Source organism: Carassius auratus, chromosome 27 (genome assembly GCF_003368295.1).
Source record: "Carassius auratus strain Wakin chromosome 27, ASM336829v1, whole genome shotgun sequence".
In the NCBI taxonomy this organism is placed as follows: domain Eukaryota; kingdom Metazoa; phylum Chordata; class Actinopteri; order Cypriniformes; family Cyprinidae; genus Carassius; species Carassius auratus.
The window spans coordinates 30,590,905-30,613,554 of record NC_039269.1 but is presented as its reverse complement, the minus strand read 5'-3'; the positions used below and the strand labels follow the sequence as shown (position 1 = coordinate 30,613,554).

At 34.6% G+C, this 22,650-nt stretch overlaps 1 protein-coding gene and 1 long non-coding RNA gene across 4 annotated transcripts in view; one reads left to right on the top strand and one right to left on the bottom strand.

Annotated features, from left to right (window-relative positions):
* Nucleotides 1-22,650, top strand: part of ephb1 (EPH receptor B1) — a 224,723-nt gene that overhangs the window by 156,419 nt on the left and 45,654 nt on the right. The window contains exon 6 of the mRNA XM_026207140.1: nt 5,525-5,649. Within this exon, the coding sequence (XP_026062925.1) occupies nt 5,525-5,649 (125 nt within the window). The remainder of the gene's footprint in view (nt 1-5,524; nt 5,650-22,650) is intronic.
* Nucleotides 17,064-22,334, bottom strand: LOC113046201 (uncharacterized). Of its 3 annotated transcripts, none has more exons than XR_003276059.1 (4): nt 22,284-22,334; nt 21,206-21,362; nt 20,964-21,033; nt 17,064-17,372 (listed from the first exon to the last, which is right to left on the bottom strand). It is a non-coding gene; the product is annotated as an uncharacterized LOC113046201 (long non-coding RNA). The 3 variants fall into 3 exon arrangements; XR_003276060.1 differs by lacking the exon at nt 22,284-22,334 and adding an exon at nt 21,549-21,671; XR_003276058.1 differs by lacking the exon at nt 22,284-22,334 and adding an exon at nt 21,657-21,894 and having other exon boundaries at nt 17,065-17,372.

The window sequence follows — 22,650 nt, the reverse complement described above, 5'->3', positions numbered from 1 at the left end:
TAAATCTCTTTAAGACACTCTCTCTCTTTCTCTTGCTGGCTGTATATGTCTTGTGTGTGTGTGTGTGTGTGTGTGTTTACGGTCAAGGGGAAGTGAAAGAGCATCATGTTCAGACTGATGGAGCATGTGCAACTGTTTTGTAAAGTAACACTTTCTTTTTATGGCCAATGAGTTCCTGATGGATATTGAATACAATTTTCAATGTAAATACTATGGCTGAGTTGAGAATACTGATTTGTCTGAGTTTTATTTTGATGAACGAATATTGATTCTTATTGATCTTTTAGTCGATGCTGTTCAGTTTGATGCTTCACTACACTAAACGTTATTTGTAGTGCACCTAGCAGCCAAAAATCACAATAAGCTTTGGGGCTTACTTTTTATACAAAACAGCATCAAAGCATTGAATTTCTGCCAAATTTATTCTGAAACTATCAAATTACTTTTTTGGTGCTCTTTAATGAGGCATAACGGATCGCTATAGTCGCCTCAGTTTATGTGGCATGTAAATCGTTTGATTTCTTCCGCTTTGCTACTAGTGTTGCTTTCGTCATGAAAATCATGACTAAATATCATCGTAAACGAACCTTTATCACGTGACGTAGATGAGACGGAATGTAAATGCTGGTCATGTGATGATGACTATAATTAAATGTATAATGCAATATTGTTGATGAATAAAAAAGAGACTAAATGTGGTTTACAGAATAAAAACTATGCTAAAATGTCTCTTCATTTGCGTTGACCAAAACAAGATGAAACTAAATGTTATAAAGTTATTTCGTCTCGTTTAGTTGCATTATTATTATTATTATTTAACAGTATTTCTGTGTCGTACTTGAAGGGCTGCATCAGGTCGCACTGCGCAGATGCAGGTGACGTCACTTCCTCAAGCCCCACTCACGGCATTATTTAGAAGACGACATCAAACAAAGCTAAAGCCCTGCTAAAAACTGTGAACCATGTGATAATGGAGTGTTCCATTCATCATGCAGCAAGATTTCACATGTTTTTAAAGTTATTTGAATATGGAGTCACAAATGTTTCTGTAAAATCTATCCTTAGCACAAAGGATTATGAATCTACGAAAGTCATTATCAATTTTTTGCACATGACTGGACTTTACGCAAGGATTTGAAGGTTACGTGGAGTCCAGATGTCCTGAGGCTGGCAGTAATATGCTGGTGAACCGTCTAGCCTGCAGCAAATTCTATAAGAAGAAGAATATAGCTAAAGCCCCTATCAAAAAAATGTCGGAACATTGACGGATTGCCTTCTGTGTGAATGCAAACATGTCCCGGGATTGATTCCGGGATCGTTCCCGGGTTGGGGACCTAGTAACATTGATGGGTTCAGCCCCGGAAACGGTCTCTGTGTGAACATAAGCCAGAACCAATGCCGTAAAGGGTGTGTTGTTGTGATGATGCACATCATCGTGTAACGCTTTTACCGGGTGTTTTGAAGGCAGATCAACATTCACGATGGAAAAATATGTGCAAACTGTAATGAAGCAGAGATCAGTTAGCTACTCACTATCCACGCTGAAACTGAGAACGTTCACCAGCATACATTTTTGTCGACTAAAACTAGACGAACATAGTCATGGATAATCCTGACTAAAATAAGACTAAACTGCTCAGACTTTTAGTTCTAGTTTCTAGTTCTAGACTAAAAAGAGTATGAACGTGACTAAAACAAATAAAAACTAAAATTACTAGACTAAAACTAAAATTAAAACAGGCAGCCAAAAACAACACTATTTACTACTAGTTATTGCACGAAATGGACATGAACCAACATCGGAAAGTGTGTTGAAATACCTCATTCAGTTAATTAGCAGTGAAAAGATGTCAATAAAACAGCTTGTAAACAATGTCACGTAATGTTATGTTTACCTCAGAAAATTAAATGTATGATCGTAGAAGTATTATATTAATGTTATATATTATAAGGTTGTGGGTTCGATTCCCAGGGAACGCATGTTACTGATTTTTGATTAGTAATAAGCATTCCTAAGGACATAATTTGTGCAACTTTAAAGGCAATTTATTTATTTATTTTTTGCACCCTCAGATTCCAGATATTAAAATATTGTCCTATCCTAACAAACCATACATCATACATCAAGTTAAGTATGGGGTGGTGTTGGTGCAGTGGATAAGACACATGCCTTTGGTGTGAGAGACCCAGGATCGAATCCAATGTGTCCCTGAGCAAGACACTTAACCCCCTAGTTGCTCCAGAGGCGTGCAACCTCTGATATATATAGCAATTGTAAGTCGCTTTGGATAAAAGCGTCAGCTAAATGAATAAATGTAAATGTAAGTAAAAACTGTTAGCATGAATGCACTGTAAGTCACTTTGGATAAAAGCGTCTGCTAAATGCATACATTTAATTTTAATTCAATATTAATAATGTACCAATAAACATTGTTTTCTGTATAGTTCACAGCATTAGTTGAGAGAGAAACATATGCATATAATGTACATAATATATCTAAATGAATCAGTACCAAATCGAGATTTGAACCTAATCAAATTGCAAGGAAAAGAATCAAACTCAAATTAAATTGTGATTTTTCTGTCAGTATTAGTAAATGCGGTGTGAAAGTGTAGAGACTCATGGAGAGCGGTGCAGTAGTTGTCTGGCTCAAGAAACTGTTGTTTAGAATTCATCTGCCGTATCTTGCTCTCTTGTCTATCTTGCGTTGTCTCTCACTTTCATGTGTTTGGCAGAGAGTGTGACTGTGATTAATGTTGAAGCAGTCGTCCTGTTGAGGACCAGAGGCTGAAAAGAAGAAGAGAGGAAGACATGTGGATGCTGAGAGATGAGTTGAAGAGGAAAGAGGGTGATGAGAGGAGAAGAGTCACAAATCTTTGTCAGGATGGAGGAGTCCTGCCAGCTCTGAGGAGAAGAAACTGCTGGAAAACCTCCCTTTGAGTTTTGGCAGACACGCGATTAATGCAAACACACATTCAACCAGCACCGAGTAATAAATATTCAGACTTTGAGAAGTATGAGATCAGACATTTACTCATAAGTTTCCCTGAAGCAGACCAATAAATGGCTAAATGCATAAATGCCAACCAGACTCTTGTGCTGTCAGAAAGGAATGATTTTAATCCAGTCAAATTGTTCCTGATCAGGTTATATGTGACCCTGGAGCACAAAACCAGTCTTAGCTAGCACGGGTATATTTGTAGCAATAGCCAAAATACAGTGTATGGGTCAAAATGATCGATTTTTCTTTTATGCCAAAAATCATTAGGATATTAAATGAAGATCATGTTCCATGTATATCTTTTGTAAATTTCCTACCTTATCTTTATTTTTAAAAAAGCATTTTTGATTAGTAATAAGCATTCCTAAGGACATAATTTGTGCAACTTTAAAGGCAATTTATTTATTTATTTTTTGCACCCTCAGATTCCAGATATTAAAATATTGTCCTATCCTAACAAACCATACATCAATGGAAAGCTTATTTATATCAGATGAAATATATATCTTCACTGAAGGGTCACATATCGATCAATTGAATGAATAAATAAAATGTGTGTGTTTGCTTGCTTGCTTGATTGATTCTATATAGCCATTTAGTGGTCAAATAAATATTATATTAATAACATAAATTATTATATTTATGCCTTATTATTTTACTAATTTATATGATTATTTTACTTAATTTGTACTTTGTTTTGTTAAATATATTGTGTTTATTATTATCAATGATTGTTGTAATTTTAATGACTATTTATTATTATTAGTAGTAATAGAAGTAGTTTGTAAATATGTAAAATGTGGCAGTGGGTGTACCAGAAAAATAGCATGAAAGAGTCAGCAGCTGTGTGTGTGTGTGTGTGTTTATAAGGAAGGGATTGGAGCTTCTGCTGTTCTTTAGATAAGAAAATTAAAAATTGATCACAAAGTTCTCTCTCACACACACAGTGAAGCTAGTAATCTCTATTTTGCTACACAATGTGTGGGATGGTAAATAACTGTGTGTGTGTGTGTGTGTGTGTGTTAGAAGGTGGAACCTCTCCCAACGTTGAGATACAAAAACAGCAGAAAAGCAATTTCAGTTCTCTCTCAGCCTCTCTGCAGCTGTGTGTGTGTCAGAGAGGGAGAAAGTGTGTGTGCACACTGCCAGTAATTGCTAATGTGGAGCAAAGATGGGCAACAGAGCATGAACGAGAGAGCGAGAGAGAAGGACTCAAAGGCCGTGGTTCAGAGCAGGGTGACACTTTGCTTGAGTCACTATTTTAAAAGCATCAGATGGAAGTCTGGAGACAAAATGAGAATGCTGACCAAGATATTGCTTTAATAGCCTGTGTGCATATAAGGGTGTCTTATTAACAATTTTATATAGATAATTTTATTTTTTTACATTTTATAAGTATTCTAAATATATACGTATATATATATATATATATGTGTGTGTGTGTGTGTGTGTGTGAGTGAGTGCACCTAGGACAAAAGCTTTATATATATATATATATATATATATATATATATATATATATATATATATATATATATATATATATATATATATATATAAATATATAAATATATATATATAGATGCTTTTGCATCTGCACTCTTCATATATATATATATATATATATATATATATATATATATATATATATATATATATATATATATATATATGAAGAGTGCAGATGCAAAAGCATCTGTGTCGTTTTATCAAGCTTCTATGTGTAGGTTCCGTTTTTTTCTGTAATTGTAATAAAAAGAACCTATTCATTACCATTAAAGTGAAATAACTGAACCTACACATAGGAGCCTGATAAAAATGCTCATTTTATAACCTTTATAATGGTGAGGAAACTGTTTTTAAGAATCTTAATTGGTTTGTTACATCTTTAATGTACAATATATCTGAAGGCTTGTTTCCACTATGAACGTGTGTGTGTGTGTGTCTGTGTGTGAGAGAGAGAAAGTAATAGAAAATGGTTTGTCTGTGTGTGACCATTCATGTGTGTGTTGTTTAGCAGGTGCGAGTGTGTATGTGTGTGTGTAGCTGCTTGTGTGACATCCGTATGCTCGCCTCAGTCTCTTCACCCGTGAAAGCAGGCTGTGTGTGATGTTACAACAGCTGAACGTAGAGTCGTACCACTTTGACGAAGTAGAGGAGAACAGGAGGAAATGAGGGAGAGAGCGAGAGAGAGAGAGGAATGAAACGGGCAGTGGGTTAATTCAGAGGCTGTGCATGTTCACCCAGGTGTGTCTTCCTTAAAGACGGAGAGGCCAGAAACACACTGTAGCCAATCAGAGCGCTTGAACTGAGAAATGGGCTTCCATTGCAAAGGGCACATTCTCACGAAGCTATTAAAAAACTCCAATCCCCCTCTCGCCTGACTCTTTCATCGTACTGTGTGTATGTGCTTCATTTCTGAAAGTAGCAGATCAATTCACTAGCTAAGTACAATATACACAGCAGGGAAGATGGCTGTTTGGAATGATTTTTTTCACTTGGTTTCTCTCTCTCTTTTGCAGCTCCGTCTATTGTTCCCATAATGCATCAGGTCAGTTCGACGTTGAAAAGCATCACGTTGTCATGGCCACAGCCTGAGCAGCCCAATGGAATTATTCTTGATTATGAGCTGCGCTACTATGAAAAGGTAAGATGTGTGTTTGCTGCATTGGAGGAAAATACTGTTTTGTCTGGATTCTTCCTAAAGGTTCATTGATTGTTCTTCACATGTCAAGTTTCATTTGAGCACTTTTAATACAGGATGCAACTGGGTCAAACGGAAGAAAGTGCTATTCAAAGGTTCGCTGAATTGTAGAATTGATTGATTTCAGTGAATTAGTGAAAGGCGGCTTTGACTTTGGTGACTAGGAAATGTTCTGTTTCCATCATTTATGAATTTGGCTGATGCTTTTATCCAAGGACCATAATATACTACTCAAATCAGAGAGATTTGATAGGTTAATAATTTTGTTCAAACTCATAACTCTAAAATATGATTGCTAGTATGTTGTTCCATAACCGACAGATATTTAATATTCAGTATTAGAGATGTATCTTCTTCAATGTGGTGGTGGTTACAGCAATGAACAAGGACAGAGCCATAACATACACTGATGGACACAATTTGGAAGAAGGTTTTTTTGGTGGAATTTATTAATGTATTTATTTTTTGAAAGATGTCTCTTTATGTAACAAGGCTGCATTTATTTGATCAACAATATAATTATTACAATTTAAAATAACTTTACCATTTTCAGTTTGACTGCATATTCAGCAGCCATTAGTCCAGTCTTCAGTGTCACATGATCCTTCAGAAACAAATATGGCCGGTATATATATAGGCAATTAATAAAATTATATATTTAATAAAATGTATTTATTGCCTTTTTTCCCACTTCTAATAATAAGCAATTAAGATTGAAATTTGAAAGCAATATGAGCTAGAAAATTCAAAAGTTTGATTCTGAGTGATTCGCTAGGTTTCAGTTGATTCAAAGGATATATGAAATGTCATAAAAAGTTGATTGTGCACGTTTTATTAGTGCAGTGAACTCACGTGAAAATCTCTTTGTGATGTCATGATGAGGAAGTGAGGTACAGTGGGTTGCTAGGCGACAGCATTGGCGGGGAGGTGGTGGGTTTTCAGTTGTTTCGCTGGCCGGTTCCTGCTGAGAGATGCTGGAACACATACCCTCTCACACCAATTACAGCTAATGATTCCAGAGCCTCCCCTAACACCACACACACACACACACACACACACACAATCCACAGCCGTCAACCCTTTTAGAGACATCCCACATAACAACGCACATATACACACTCTCGCCAGTAGTAATGCCTATATTCCCCATATGCCTTTGAAATATTGCTGAATATATATATATATACGCGCACACACACACACACACACACACACACACACACACACACACGCGTTGGTATTCAAAGCTGTCTGTACATTGTGAAGGGCTTTAGTAATGTTCTACACATAGCTGTCATACAAACACATTCAAATGACAGCCTTTCTGATGTTTTTATTAAGTACACTTTTCTGTGGCACACTAGAATTGTGTCAATAAAAAGTCAGGTTAGTGAAGTAATCTATTACTAATTATTAATATGTAGATTTTTTTAGATTGTAATGGATGGTTTTACTAATTAATTAGACTGAACAGCCATATAATACTTTATTTTATTTTATTTTATTTTATTTTATATGACAGTTCTCCATGTCACATGATCCTTCAGAAATCATTCTAATGTGCTGAGTTGGTGCTCTATTGTTTGTTATTCGTTTTTATTTGAAACATAAATCTTTTGTAACATTGTAAATGTGTTTACTGTTAGTTTTGATCAGTTAAATGTGTCAAAAAAATGACAAAAATATTTAAAATATTCAGACTGACCACAAACCTTTGAACAGTACTTTATGCATGTGTGTATAATATATTATACATTTTTATTAAGATTATTCTAGAACCTAATGTCCTAATCAAAGTGTATAACAATCATTGTGATATTCAGTGTCTCTAAATTTGATATCACCTATCGCTAATTTTGATATCACTATTGCATATATATATATATATATATATATAGTTGAAATTTTGCATTGTTAACTGAAAGCATATCTTGCAAGTTGTTTCACCCAGCACTGATTAGTAGAAACCAAAATTTGTGAACACATGCACTGCCTTTCTGTTTTGTGTAATGACTGAAGTCTGTGAACACTGAACGGCATATTTCTCTGGAGGACAAATCTTTGACTATTGTCTTTTCTGCAATGATGTTTGGTGAGATAAATGAGCTGCGTTATGAAAATTGGTTTAATCAAAAGCTCGGGGATAATAATATCTATATCCGGGATAATTCTCTCCTCTCGACAATAGTTTACTCAAATGCAAATAGCACAAGTGCAGCACTTATTTCCTTATAAATATGCATGTCGTGTAATCATATGCTGATTTATAAAACAGGCGAGAAGGAGAAAGGTACTTCAGAATCAGACACCATACAGAAAATATCATTAATGCGGCTTTCTTTTGGGCAAAAAAACACGAGCGATGTGGGAAGCGAGCTACAATACTTGTTTGTGGTGCTTCAACCTCATCTGCTTTTTGACAGCTTATAATTACAATTTTGTTTGTGTTTTATAAATATATCTGAAATACTGCTTTTATAACAGGTTTTTAAAAGGTTGTTTACATGGTTTTGATTAGGAGAGGGTGTAAAGAAGCAGCGTGATGGTGGAAAAGTGGCTGTCACAGAGTTGGCAATGTTTATGAGCTTGTGTTGGATTGCTTGATCAAAGGCCACGCCCCCTCTGTAAATGGCAATGCAATGAACCAATCAGAGATCAATTTTACTTGAAAAAAACAAATACATTTGAAGTCTTGGTACATTTGCATTATAGTTTCCCAATTTCCAAAAAGTATGTTTTTTTTTTTTTTAAGTATGATATATAGTCAAAAAAAAAAAAGATTCAGACACCATATATAATTTTTGATTAAAATATCTTTTTACTAGTGGTTGCAGGACACTATAGTTCATTTTAGGGTAACAAAATAAGATAAAATATTTCATATTGTACCCATAAATTCTTCCTAGAGTGCACTACCATAAAAACTAACAAAAATTTGGGGCCAAAAATTATTCAGGGATTTTGGTCTGACCATGTTTTCTGAGAAATGCTGAAGGTGTCTGAATAAATTTTGCCTTGACTGTATCAGTGTTTCTCAATTTGTTTATCACAACCAAAAAATTGACCACAGATCTTTTTTATGGGGGCACAGATGGGAGGAAAAAAATAAACTAAAAAATTAAAATAATAATATTTCAACAGTAGAGAATGCTTCCCATCTATTTTATTTTATGGATAATGTTATCATTTATCATTATCATCGGCAGAAAATTTGACATCAAATAGAATATAAATATGTATTTGATTTGATTCTTATTCTTATGTTTTATTTAACAAAATTTCAAATATATGCGTTTTTGTTGGAACTGTATGACTGGTCTCTGATTGGTTCACTGAGATGCAGAATGGGTGTGGCCTCTTATCTAGTAATTCAATACAAGCTCATATACCAGTTTAAGGAATAATATTTTGTGTGGTGAAGCTAATGGTACAGAAATGATGCACTTCATCTATAAAACTATAACGTTACAGGATAAAAGAAAAAGGACAAGGAATGGATCTTTTATATATGTTTTATCTGTAAGATTATAAATAATGAAAAAGAGCACCCGGTGAAGGAGTCATACGTGTGAATACATTACACTAGCTCGAGTCGGTCTCCCTGCACTGCACCCGTCAAGATGAGATCAGCGCCATTCTGCCCGAGGGTCTTTTTACGGTTCGCTTGACAGCAGGACTGGCAGATGCTTATTCTCTAAGCCACTGTGACTACCTGAGTCCATTTTTCAGGCATGAGATCAAATTCGGTGGCTAAATCAGCATATATATAAAAATGCAGCGCTGCAGGAGAGAACTGTGGCTAAGATTTAAAGTTTCAGTCTTGATTGAAGCCGTCCTGCCACGCGATCGAGTTCCACAGCTGTATGTGATTATGTTGTACCGTGTCAGAAAGGCACGCTGACTCACGTTTTAGCAGCCGCAAAGCCAATATGAAGGTGCGTGACTTAGTTTAGACTTGGAAAATGAGATCCTTGTAACGTTATACATGCACAGGGACTCTGGATTAGCGAAATGGGGGAGTTTTATCTAGAGATGTAGATTCTGCAAACACATGTTCTCTGTACGTGTAAATGTTGAGTAAAGCAGCCATTTGATTGCTTTTCTTGTCTATATGTTCAGCAAGCACACAGGTTGCTACAGTCCTGTTCATTAGCTTCTCATAACTCGGCTGGTTATTAGTTTTTGGAAATGTAATCTAAACCAGTAGTCGATCACAACCCAAAAACTGACTCCGTTCTGAGGATCATGGACAAGAAAAATAAAATATTTATTTAATGTTCAAGTATCTGTATTTTTTTTTTTATTATGTTGTTATTTTATTTAATAAATATTTTATAAGCTTTATGTATAGGTATATTTATTTTATCAAAATAAATAGAAGTATCAGTCATATACAATATACTACACTTAACATTGTTTTGGCCCATACGTTTTGTTTCTGTTACTGTTTATTATTATTCATATTATTCATATTATTATTATTATTATTATTATTATTATTATATTTTAAATACAATACTTTCCATTTTTACTATTTAAAATTAAGTGTATCAATTATATTGCAATCTGATGATGAATAAATATATTATAAATAAATAATATAAATGTTGATATTTTAAAGAAAGAATACTTTCCATTTTTCATAATAATGATGATGATGATAATAATAATAATAACTAGTATGATGATTTTTAAAAATGTATATTATTTATATCATAATCAATTATTATAAGATACAAATAGATGTTTTAAATGAATGAGAATACTTCCTATTTTGAATATTAAAATGATAATGTTTTTTGTTGTTATAGTTTTTTTTTGTTGTTGTTCTTTGTTATTGTTAATTATAATAATAATTCTTATTATAGCAATAATAAAAATAATAAATAAATAAATAATAATAATAATAATAATAATAATAATAATAATAATAGTTATTATTATTAATGATAAAAAAATAACAAAAGCAATAAAAGAACAAAAACATCAATAATAACAGAAAACATCAACAAAATGATGATTGGTACCAACAAGGTTACACAAAAAATGAATTATGATATATTTTGGTCTTTCCACTTGATAATCCAATGTTATTCTAAATCCGAAGCAAAAGCTTCTGAGAAGCACCAGTTTAAACAAAGCTCTCCACTGTAACCGTGTCTGGCTGTACTTGCTCACAAGTCCCTGGAGGTGCTTCTGTATCTCACCTTTGCCGAGACACTCTGCAGAGCTTCAAAAGAGCTGCAGGCTGCCACAACACGGCTGTCAATTACCAGCAGAAGCTGTCACTTCCAGTAACGCAGAAGGCTACGCTGCATCTCCCATACTGGCTGAGATAACTGCCTGAACCCTTATAGATGTAGTGCTAGTTTTCTGGGACAAGGGTTCACGAGTCTCTAACCTCTATCATCAAGGCTAATGGAGAACCGCCAAAGCTCTGGCCCCGTGCTGCCACACTTCCTGGGCTCTCCTACATGCTGTAGTGTGCTCTGGGAAAATGAAGTCTGTGAGGTCTAAAATCAACTACAGTGAACTCTGAGACCCTGTCCGGCGTTTACAAACAGATATGGGATGATAAGTATCTCATAAAAATGATGTGTGCATCAGAGTGCCATTAGTTGAATGTGACCAGGTTATGGAGATCATCACTTGCATAAAACACTCTCTAAAAGCCACTAGGAAAAGACGTTTCCACTATTGCCATCATATTCTGTGGCTTATTTACTGTAGTACAATGGGGCTCTCTAACCCAGAACCCTTCGAGTGCTTTGAGATCAGGAAACTGCATGCTCATCTGTGCTGGTGATCTGAGAGCAGAGGGTCACAGCCAACCCCTGCACAACCATGAGCTTTAGCCCTCTCACAGTGAGCCAAACCCAGTGTAAATCTGTCTTTTAAAGCAGAGGTGTTAAACTCACATGACATACACATGTATAAATGATTATATGATATATTGATGTTTAAAGTAACTTTAAGTATTTTGTTAAAAATGTTAAATGACCAACGGCCCTATGACAGTGTTATAAGAATTGTTAAAAGAAAAGTTATGAATGAGAAGTTCATTTACATAAAGGTTTAAGATTCCCCAAAAAAGACAGAACAGGGAGATTAACGATGAAAACGTGTTCAAAAAAATGAATGAAGAATGAAAGAAGGATGTCGTTTTCATTTCTCAGATGTGTCAAGTAGATTTTAGTTTGGGTCTATAATTATAATCCACTCCCCACCTCTCTATCTCTCTTTTTCTCATTCACTCTCTCTGTCCCATTTCTCTGATCTCTGTCTCTCAGAGTTTCATGACACAGAAGATAACTTGCTTTTAAAAGGTCAGGGCCTCCATTAACTGCAATAAGAAGCTGCACGTGTGTGTGCGTGCGTGCGTGTGTGTGTGTGTGTGTGTGTTTTAGCCCAGAGGTAGAGGATTATGAGTCATCTCATATTGGCATCTTTAAAAATACATTATGCTTCATTCAGAATGTCTCTCAGTTAACATGCCAACATTAGTCTTCATAAACAATACTACAATATTACATTTCTCTAATAGAACGCTCCATAATAACAAGCCCACGCATGGCAAAATCATAATCCATAAAAGCCCACATGCGCTGTTTGATCTCTGCCTACAGCGCTTTGCGTTTCTTCTGTTTGCTGCCACTTTTCCATTTCCTTCTTCCCTCTCTCTCTCTCTCTCTCTCTCTCTCCCTCACACACTGTCTACACTGAGAGAAAGAGAGTGACACGCACAGCTACATCCCTCCCAATTCTACCACACACTTTGTAAACAGAATTGTTGATTTATAATGGAAGTGAGCAAGTCATGACAAAATTAGACTGCTCTCGTTATACTTTACAAATGATTATTTAACAAAAAAAAAAAAAAAAGCTTCCATTATAATCAACAAGTAATTCATTAAAGTGATCTGGTTTTGTCTCAACAGAATTACTTTCATTTTAATTCTAGTGTAATTAATTCATTTCTTGATAAACTTTATATATATATATATATATATATATATATATATATATATATATATATATATATATATATATATATATATATATATATATATATATATATATATTACTCAGGGGTTGAGTAATTATGATGTAGATCTATTATTAAGAAATGGTATAACTCAAATATATTGTATTTTATGTTGACATTAACACTTTTAATATGCCAGTAAAGTGTTATAGATGCAAATTCTGTAATGTCCCGGATCGTCAGAAAAGCTTGTACTTGTAAAGTACTGCAGTCTCTTTGGGGTTGAATAATTTTGATTGCAACTGTCTATAAAAGATGTATATTATTGGGTTCATAATTATAATGTATATAGTTTTCTTATGTTTATGGAAAATAATCACAACAGATGCTTAAGAAATAAGAATAATAATAAAAGCAAAAGCAAATATTAATACTGGAAAACATTGTTTAATTGTGTAATTGAAGCTTTTTTTTTTCTGTAGCTCTTTGGGGTTTGTTGATCTCTCGGCCCCTGTTGGCTCCGAAATCTCATGTATCTCACTGTGCGAGCCGCAGAAAGACTATTGGCTCACGGCTCCACAATCTCTCTCTCTCTTTGCTGTAGGACAACACTACTGCAGATTAATAGCACACACTAGCTCACTTTAGATGAGCTGAGAAGGTTTATATAACAGACCGTATGATAATGTAATTTAGCATATTAGAACACACTTCTTGAATTTTTCTACTCGATTAAATCGAGCATTTGTGTCCCCTTGCAATTGCACAGGTTTGAGAAATTTTGCGAATTTTCCTCCCCATTCCCTTCTTCCTTTGTGTGATTGTAGCTAAATATTTTTCTGAAGCTGTTGGCATTATGCGCCGTGCGTAGCAGGACGTGAAACCCAGCCGTCAGTATGAAAGCGATGCTGTTATTACAGAGATATGAAACCATACACAAGGCCAATACAAGGTTTTGTTTCAGCTGAATGAATTCAATCTCGGCGATCTCTCCATGCTGCACAGAATACAGAGTTGAACCCATAGTTTAACACGTACAGTACCATCCCTAAGACTTCAGAGAATCTCAAGAACAGTGTTCTGGGTAACCACTGAGGTCTGGAATACCTATATGTTAACATTCACATTCATATGAATCTATAGCTTACACTTCAACCAGTGTAGTCCAACTCACAAACATATAACTTTTTTGAACTAGTTATATTTATGGATCAAAAACATGTAATGCAATCAGTGTAATCTGATTCACAAATGACTCTTATGAACCAATTTTATTTAAGGAATCTCCAAATAAAATGCCACCATTATAGTCCAAATCACTACAAAATGATATATATTTTAATGAACTAGTTATATTTAATGACTCAGACATGTAAAATGCAACCTATGTAGTCTGATTCACAAATAAATGGCTTTTATGTACTGGTTTATATTTAATAAAACAAAAACATGCACTGTAACCATAGTGTGATTCACAAACAAATGACTCTTATGAACTGGTTCTATTTAATGTATCAAAAACATATGCAATCAGTCTAATCTGATTCACAAACAAATTCTGTTTAATGAATCAAAAAAAAAGTACAGTATTTACATTATTTACTAGCAGTAATGCAGTTATATTCTCTGAAAGTAATCGTTCCTAGTACAGTCTTTGTGTTCTGTAGCTCTTACCAGGTGGTGTTGCCATCCTGCCAGTGGAGGTGGCATGTGCCACCCAGTTGGGGGAAGTGGCGCTTTGCCACAGCCAGCCGTGCCATGTTCACTGAAGGATGTTTAAGATGGCGTGTGTGTATGCGGTCCACGGTCCATTAACAGAAGGACTGATTTGACACCAGCCCCCTCCCCCTGTTTGTGTGATTGTGTGTGTGTAGGACAGGCGACTCCCTTCAGCAGGACAGATTGCTTTGCTGGTCTATGGCAGTGACACCTGCCTCCTGCCAAAACAGACCCACTGCTCACCGAGAACCTGCTGAGAACCGTGTCTGTCTGCTCTGGCAGCGCTCTTATTGGCTGCCTGCCACAAGCTCCGCCTACTTTTAACACCATCTTGAGATGGTAGAGGTGGGGAGGGGACTTCCAATAATCCCCATTTGACTGACAGCGTGAGAGGGCTGCTCCGAGAAGGATTCACTGCCGGGGGAACAGTAGCCAGATCTACTTGTAAAGTAAAGTGGCTCACAGGCTCACTGCTTATATTCAGATTTTTTTTTTTTTTTTTTTTTTTTTGGCACGAATGAACTAAATTAATAGCAAATGTGATTTTTAACAGTGATGTCTTTCTTGGATCATTATTTGATCGGAATACAGACAATGGCAATATTTTTTTCACACAAAATTAAATGCAAAATAAAAGGACAAAAGATTATCTAAAATATATTCAGTAATAAACTTTGTACAAATTGTTTTTTTTAGAAAATAAAATTATTTATAAAAATACTTTACTCAATAATGTATCAGAATGCTTTAACAATAATTGTTAAAATAACATAAAATGTATAATTAAAAGTATCTTCATATTATAATGATAAAATATTATAATATATAAAATATATAAAATATATATTGGTAATAAATAAATATATAAAAATATTGTAATCATTATTTGATCTGATTTTCAATGGTTAAGATTTTCTTGACAAAATTAGATGCAAAATAAAATAGCCAAATAATTATGTGTGTGTGTGTGTGTGTGTGTGTCCATAGGTACAGTACAGTACGCTACACTCCTAAAATATAAAGGTTATTTATTGCATCCATAGAATCATTCCATTACACAAAAGGTTACTAAGAAAAAAATGATTATTTTTAGAATTGTTCACTGAAAGGTTGTTTGGGGAACCAAAAATTGTTCTTCTTTGACATCGCTACGAAACCTCCCTTTTGGAACCTTTATTTTTAAGAGTGCAAGTGCAGTATGTGATATCTGGTATCCTAGTATTCTGAACATATTTACATTGAAAATCTTTTAGTTTCTTTCAAATGTAATTGTTTGGCCACTATGAAAGACAGCCTTAATAAGACATGAGTCTTTAAGAAATCACAAACAGAATCTGAGATTGTTTGTTCTACTCATTATAAAGAGCTGCTGTTTGTTTATTTATTTATTTATTTTTAATTTGTGTTCATTTGTGTCTCTCAGCACTGCATTTAATCTCCAGAACAGCAGTCTTTCTGATTGTAATCTGTGTATTATTCAAGAACATTTCATTACTCTGGGATTAATAACCCCCAGATGCCATGAGGAATGCAAATTAAGTTGAAAACATTTTTTTTTTTTTTTTTTTGAGTAACGGTTTATGATTCTTACAAATGTATGTTATGATTTCAGAAATACTCATAATACACTTAAAAATAAAGGTGCTTAAATATTTCTTTACATCGATGCCATAGAAGAACCCCTTTTGGTTCCACAAAGATCTATTTAGTCAATCATTTGCTCACCAATGGATGCTCTGCAGTGAATGGGTGCCGTCAGAATGAGAGTCCAAACAGCTGATAAAAACATCGCACATGATGTATGTTTGTAAGAAATAAATCCATGATAAATGTTTTTTAACTTCACTCAAAAAAAAAAGTTGTTGAATGAACTTAAAAAAATTTGAGTAAACTTTTCCACGAAATTTAATTACATTTTCCAAACAATATCGAATTAGTTTGAAATGATTTGTTGTAATCTTGTTGTGTAAACTTAAATTATTTTAGTCAAGACAACAAGAAGAAAATTGGTCCATTCTACTAGATAAAGTTTAGCCATGCCTAATAGAGAAAATTTTGTCAGGTTAACTACTCTAAATTTTGTCATGCCTACTATATAAAATAATGCCATGTTAACTACATTCAATTTGGTCATGTCTACTATATCTAACAATGCAATGTCAACTACAAAAAATTGTGTACTGCATACTAGAAACAATTTAAATCATTACACTTATCTAACTTGACTCTACAGTTACTTCCAAATGAAAGTGAAATAATTGTGTTCTATTACATTAAAACCTTTTTACTGTATACCTATAGTCTACTGTGAAGAAAGTCAATATGTTAAGTCAATCCATTTAGTAAAAATCTGTATTTAAAACATGAGCACATTTAACCTTGAGTGTCTTCTTGCTTAAAACTGCAAATATGGCAATTAAACATGCTCATTAAGTTACAGAAATGACAATTCAAATAAAACATGAGCATATAAGAATATAACAAAATGTTATTTTATTTTGTTTTCTTAAACATGATATTAAATGTGATTGAGAGACGTAATCACCTCTGCTCATCGTGCAAAAATTCAGATACAACAAAATCACATGAGCATACAAGGAAATAAAACACAGCATTCACAAAGGGGATCCTCAAACACTGCAAACCTAAGCGAAACGTTTTGTTTTCTGCGCCTGTGCTTTGGCGGACAATTTACACAAGTTCAGCTCGAGAATCATTTTTGGAGCACCTTAAAAGTGTAATGGATCTCCTGTGGATGAGTAAGATTCAAAGAGTATATTAGTCCAAGTAGCATGGCTGTAGCCAATGCTACATTACCTAAACCAGAAAGCACCTCCACATCTTCCAGCACAATGCAGATATCTTCAGGGTCTTCTGTTGCATCAGCAAATTCATGCTTTACATCACAGAATCCCTAAAAGGTCTTCTTTATGTCCGCTTCGGTTCTTGCAGGGTCATCATCCTTTGAAAAAGAAAAAAAAAAACAGTTATTTTTAGTGAACAACTCTACTTCCACAGCACATTCATACAGTCACGAGCCATCTTAAAACAATGCTATGGCGTTCGGTCACCAGATCACAACCCAACTTAACACCTTTGGCAGACTGTGTTCCACTTTATAATGTAAAATAATACAGTGCCTTTGTCAATATCACAACAATGAATAACTATGCTTCCTTAAAATCTCTAACTATCACTCCGTGACTGTTCGAAATGTTTAATTAATTTAGATGACATTAACAAATTACATTTATAAAATACCAGATATTCTCAAGAGCCATTGATACTTCGGTAACACTTTAGAATGATGTCCATTAGTTAATGTTAGTTAATTCATTAAGTAACATGAACAAACAATGAACAATACATTACTGTATTTATTCATCTTTGTTAATCTTAATGAAAATACAGTTATTCATTGTTAGTTCATGCTAATTCAAATGTTGAATGTTGAAATTAACATCAACTAAGATTCATAAATGCTGTAGAAGGATTGTTCTTGCTTAGATCATGTTAACTAATGCAGTTAACTAATGGACCATTATTATAAAATGCTACCGATACTTATTTCAAATCAGTATTACTTATCTTTAACCAAAACTGGGCACAATTAAAACAACTGCTGACAGCACACCCTTCCCTCATTCTCTGAAAACGGTTGAGTTACTGAGTACAAGCTTTTTTTCAATTTTCTTAAGAACAGCGCAGTCCTTGGCACCACCAAATTGGTGCAAATCTTTGCCAAAATACAGGTTCGTGTACTTTAATTTCATCTATAAAATCATTAGTCACTTTATTTTCAAACCAACATACATGGATGCAATGCCATTAACCTAAACGAGCGCCTTGTAAAATATATTAATTTATTACTGAACAAACGGAATGTAATTACTTTGTATGTTAAAGGTATATATATATATATATATATATATATATATATATATATATATATATATATATATATATATTTTTTTTTTTTTTTTTTTTTTTTTTTTTTAAGTGTGACGTGACATACAGCCAAGTATGGTGACCCATACTCAGAATTCGTGCTCTGCTTTTAACCCATCCAAGGTGCACACAGACAGCAGTGAACACGCACACACACACACACACACACTGTGGACACACACCCGGAGCAGTGGTCATCATTTATGCTGCGGCGCCCAGGGAGCAGTTGGGGGTTCAGAGCCTTGCTCAAGGGCAGCTCAGTCGTGTTATTGAAGGTGGAGAGAGAACTGTACATGCACTCCCCCCACCCACAATTCCTCCAGGCCCAAGACTCGAACTCACAATGCTTAGATTGCAAGTACGACTCTCTAACCATTAGGCCACGACTTCTCCGTGAAGCCTGGAATTAAACTGTTGTTTTCATCAGGCCAGAGGAGAACTGGCACCCAGATTAAGTCAAGTTTCTCCCAAAGTTTATTTTCCATTTCTGTCACTAATTAAAGGGATAGTTCACTTTCAAATTAAATTTAGGTATGTTTTAGCTTACCTCAAGGGCATCCAAGATGTAGGTGTTTTTTGTTTCCGTAGTAGTTAACATTTTTATATTTTTAGGTCAAACTGTTCTTGTCTGTGATTAATATAATGGAGGTCTATGGTCACCACGTCAAAGAGCATGCACAGAGAAGTCCAAATTAAACAATTCCCCACCGTAAGTACACATTGATGACCTAAGACATGAAACAAACGTTTTGTGTAAGAAAATGAACTGTTTATTTTGGTTTTATCTCCTGTACACAACCACGTCCAACTGATCTGAGTGCACGAGTGCTTCCTGACGTGACGTGCGCACGCGCTCTGGCTTAGTCTGCGCAAGCGCGGAAAGTGCCGGAAGCCATCTCTCGCGCGTGTACATCACTCATTGTTTACTGTTTACCACACAATACACCACCAATCTGCATTGTCTGAAATATAATGCAGTAACTGTAATTATTAATTTGTTTATAATGCACCCTATAATCGTTGCAATTATAATAAAAAACACATTACTCACTCTATTGACAGTGTGCCATTGGGTCCCTCTGGCATTGGACGTCGCCTCCAGTTTATACCTGACAAACTAAACACAATGTGCAAAACGCTGCGGCTCAACAGCGGAGAAAACTCAAGATCTTCAGTCAGGCAGGCGTGATGCGATACAGTCAATGTCCTCGTCATCTTGTAGTTGTTCCATTCGTGACAACATATGCTCTCCACTTCTGTCGGCATCTCACAACACTTGCTACTAAAACACCACCAATTTTTAAGAGATCTCGGTCTCTGAGGCTTGAAGACGTGCTGCCGTAGCGGATGCTTCCATGATCGGTCCTGAGTACTTTATCTGTGTATTCTGGTTCAAATAAATATGGCTGTGACAAATTCAACGTTGTCTGTTGATGTATTGAAATCATCTTCCATTGCAATTTCCTGTACGTATAAATATGTTTAAATCTTCACAGTGTAAGGTAACACTTCAGAAATCTCTGTGTAAACCATAGACAGTAAGTGTAAACAATGAGTGTGCTTTCCGCGCTTGCGCAGACTAAGCCAGATCGCACACACGTCACACAACAGGAAGTACTCGCGCCCTCACATCAGTTGGACGTGGTTGTGTACAAAAGGTAAAAACGATATAAATACTGTTTGTTTTCTTACACAAACCGCTCGTTTCGTGTCTTGGGTCATCAATGTGTACTTACTCTGTGCATGCTCTTTGAGGTGGTGACCATAGACCTCCATTATATTAGTCACAGACAAGAACAGTTTGACCTAAAAATATCAAAATGGGAAATACTGCGGAAACAAAGACACCTACATCTTGGAAGTCCTTGAGGTAAGCTAAAACATACCAAAATTTAATTTGAAAGTGAACCATCCCTTTAAGTTTTGGTTCCTTGCCACTGCCACCTTTGGCGAATGGGGATGCTTGACTGATTGCATAGACACTATTGGAAGAGAGTTGAACTGGATGATGACATCACTGAATAATCAATGAACTGACTTTTTCTTAAAAAACAAAAACTGTCTGTTTGTTATTGTCCTCTTGCATTACCGACAAACTATTTTCCTGTTTAATTATGCTGCTTTGATAATGTGTATTGTGAAAAGTGCTATATAAATAAAGGTGAATCGAATTGACGATTAAGAACTGTGCTTATCCAACAGGATGATATCACGTAAACCTAAACCAGTGGCTGTGTGGAGTACAAAGGTTTAAAGAGAAGTTAACATCAGTCATTTAATTCATATCTGAGCTTTACAATTTACTCAATATTTTAAAATTTAAAAAATTACATTAACTCTTTACCCATCAGCAGTTTTGATGGGGAATGTCTTTTGATATTTAAACATACAAACGTATATATATATATATATATATATATATATATATATATATATATATATATATATATATATATATATATATATATATATATATATATATATATATAAGAAAGTGTCTCTGCTTTTGAATTGAAAAAAATTTAGGCGCAGTTCATGTCACGTCTTTTGCAAGGTCAAGTTTGTTATTACTTGTGATAACTGTTTGTAACGAAAAAGAACTCACCAAATACTCCATCATATTCATCTTCATTCAGGTAGATGCATATCCCCTTGAGAATGCACTCTTGCTTGGTCTCCATGGTGGCATTATAAGAAAACAGACAAAACATTTTTTCAAGTTTCTGATATTCATACATGACACCCTCCAATACACATCTTTGAGCCATTATGCATTACAGATCACTATATCAATAGCTTTTATTAAAAACCAATTTATAAAAAAACTGAAAAAAATAAAAATACTACCTGAGACATTGCCAGCATCACATCTTGAATCTTTTTTCTAAACACTCCACCCTTTTTGGTAAACACTTTTAGCAGATCATCAGAGAACAGATCCAGTTTGGACAGGAATTTTGGAGTGTAAAGGAAGGGTTGTGATCCGATGAAATTCATCATTTATCTGAAGACATAAGTTACAGAGGTCTTGTTTATGGGCAATTCAGCAAAGACAAAAAAGGTTAAAATAGTACAAAGAAAACAAAATATTTAGTACAGGGTCAGGGTGACAACTTATTTATGACAGAAATCTATTTCGATTATTCCTCTTGATATATTAATCGCAAGTAACAGAATAACATTAACTTACACATACAAGCGCTTGGAGAAACAAAACGTTATTAGCTGACTACACAGACATAATGTCGGTCCATGACCATAATCTAGCTAGCAGAAGAAATGCAAAAACTCCACTTACAATTACTGAAGCAGCGAAATGTAATACTTAGGTCGCTAAAACACTATTTGTTGTTTAAGACGAGAGACTCCGTGAACGCAGTGAATTCAGTCACGAGCACGTGAACTTAACAAGCGTGACCAATCTAAAGCCTTCGATTGGCTGCTGTGCGCTTTGATTGGCATCTCAATCGTTTTAACAATGACGAGCAATAAATTAAATATAGATGAGGAAGACCTAAAATATACATTTGAAACTTTGTCACCCTTACAACAGCTGAATGCAGAGTAAGAATTTAAAATCCTAGGGGACAATTTGGCAATTTCTAATTATGGGGCGTGTCTTATGGCCCTGGTTTTATACATTAATTCATGGTACTGAAGGGTTTTCTGTTCTCTCTTGTTCCGCGATTCTTCATTTTAACGTAATTTGATACTTTTAGGAAAAAAAGAAAGTCTGCACCACGTGCTGAATCCAGAAACCTAACATCAGCTACAAACGACACACTTAAGAGTTATTTTCATACAGTGCTTATAGAAAAATAACTTTCTGGTATGCAACAAGATATTAAGAAAGCATATTTTAATTAGTTTGTTAATTAAATAAAATCAGATGGACGGTGATAGATAAGAAAAAAAGGCCACTTACCCAACTCAAATGTGCTGCTGAGCAATCCATCTGCATCCGTTTCCGTTGATGACGTGCATCCGGTTAAGATGAACAAAAAATTTTCTTGTTGACTCAATTTAAAAAAATGTTGTAAACCTAATTTTTGGAAAATTACATTGTTTCTGTGAAATATAATTAAGTTGACACCATTTTTACAAAGAGTTATGTTGTATGTGCTCATGTTAATTAATTAAATTGAACAAAGAGCAAAAATCATTTTTTTGAGTGTTCTTTCTGACTAAAATATGAGGCTCTATCCATAACACGTCTTTCTCCAGTAAAATAATTGATTTTGAAAACAAAACAAAACCCAAAGCAGTTTTAAAAAAATATATATGTTGGTGGA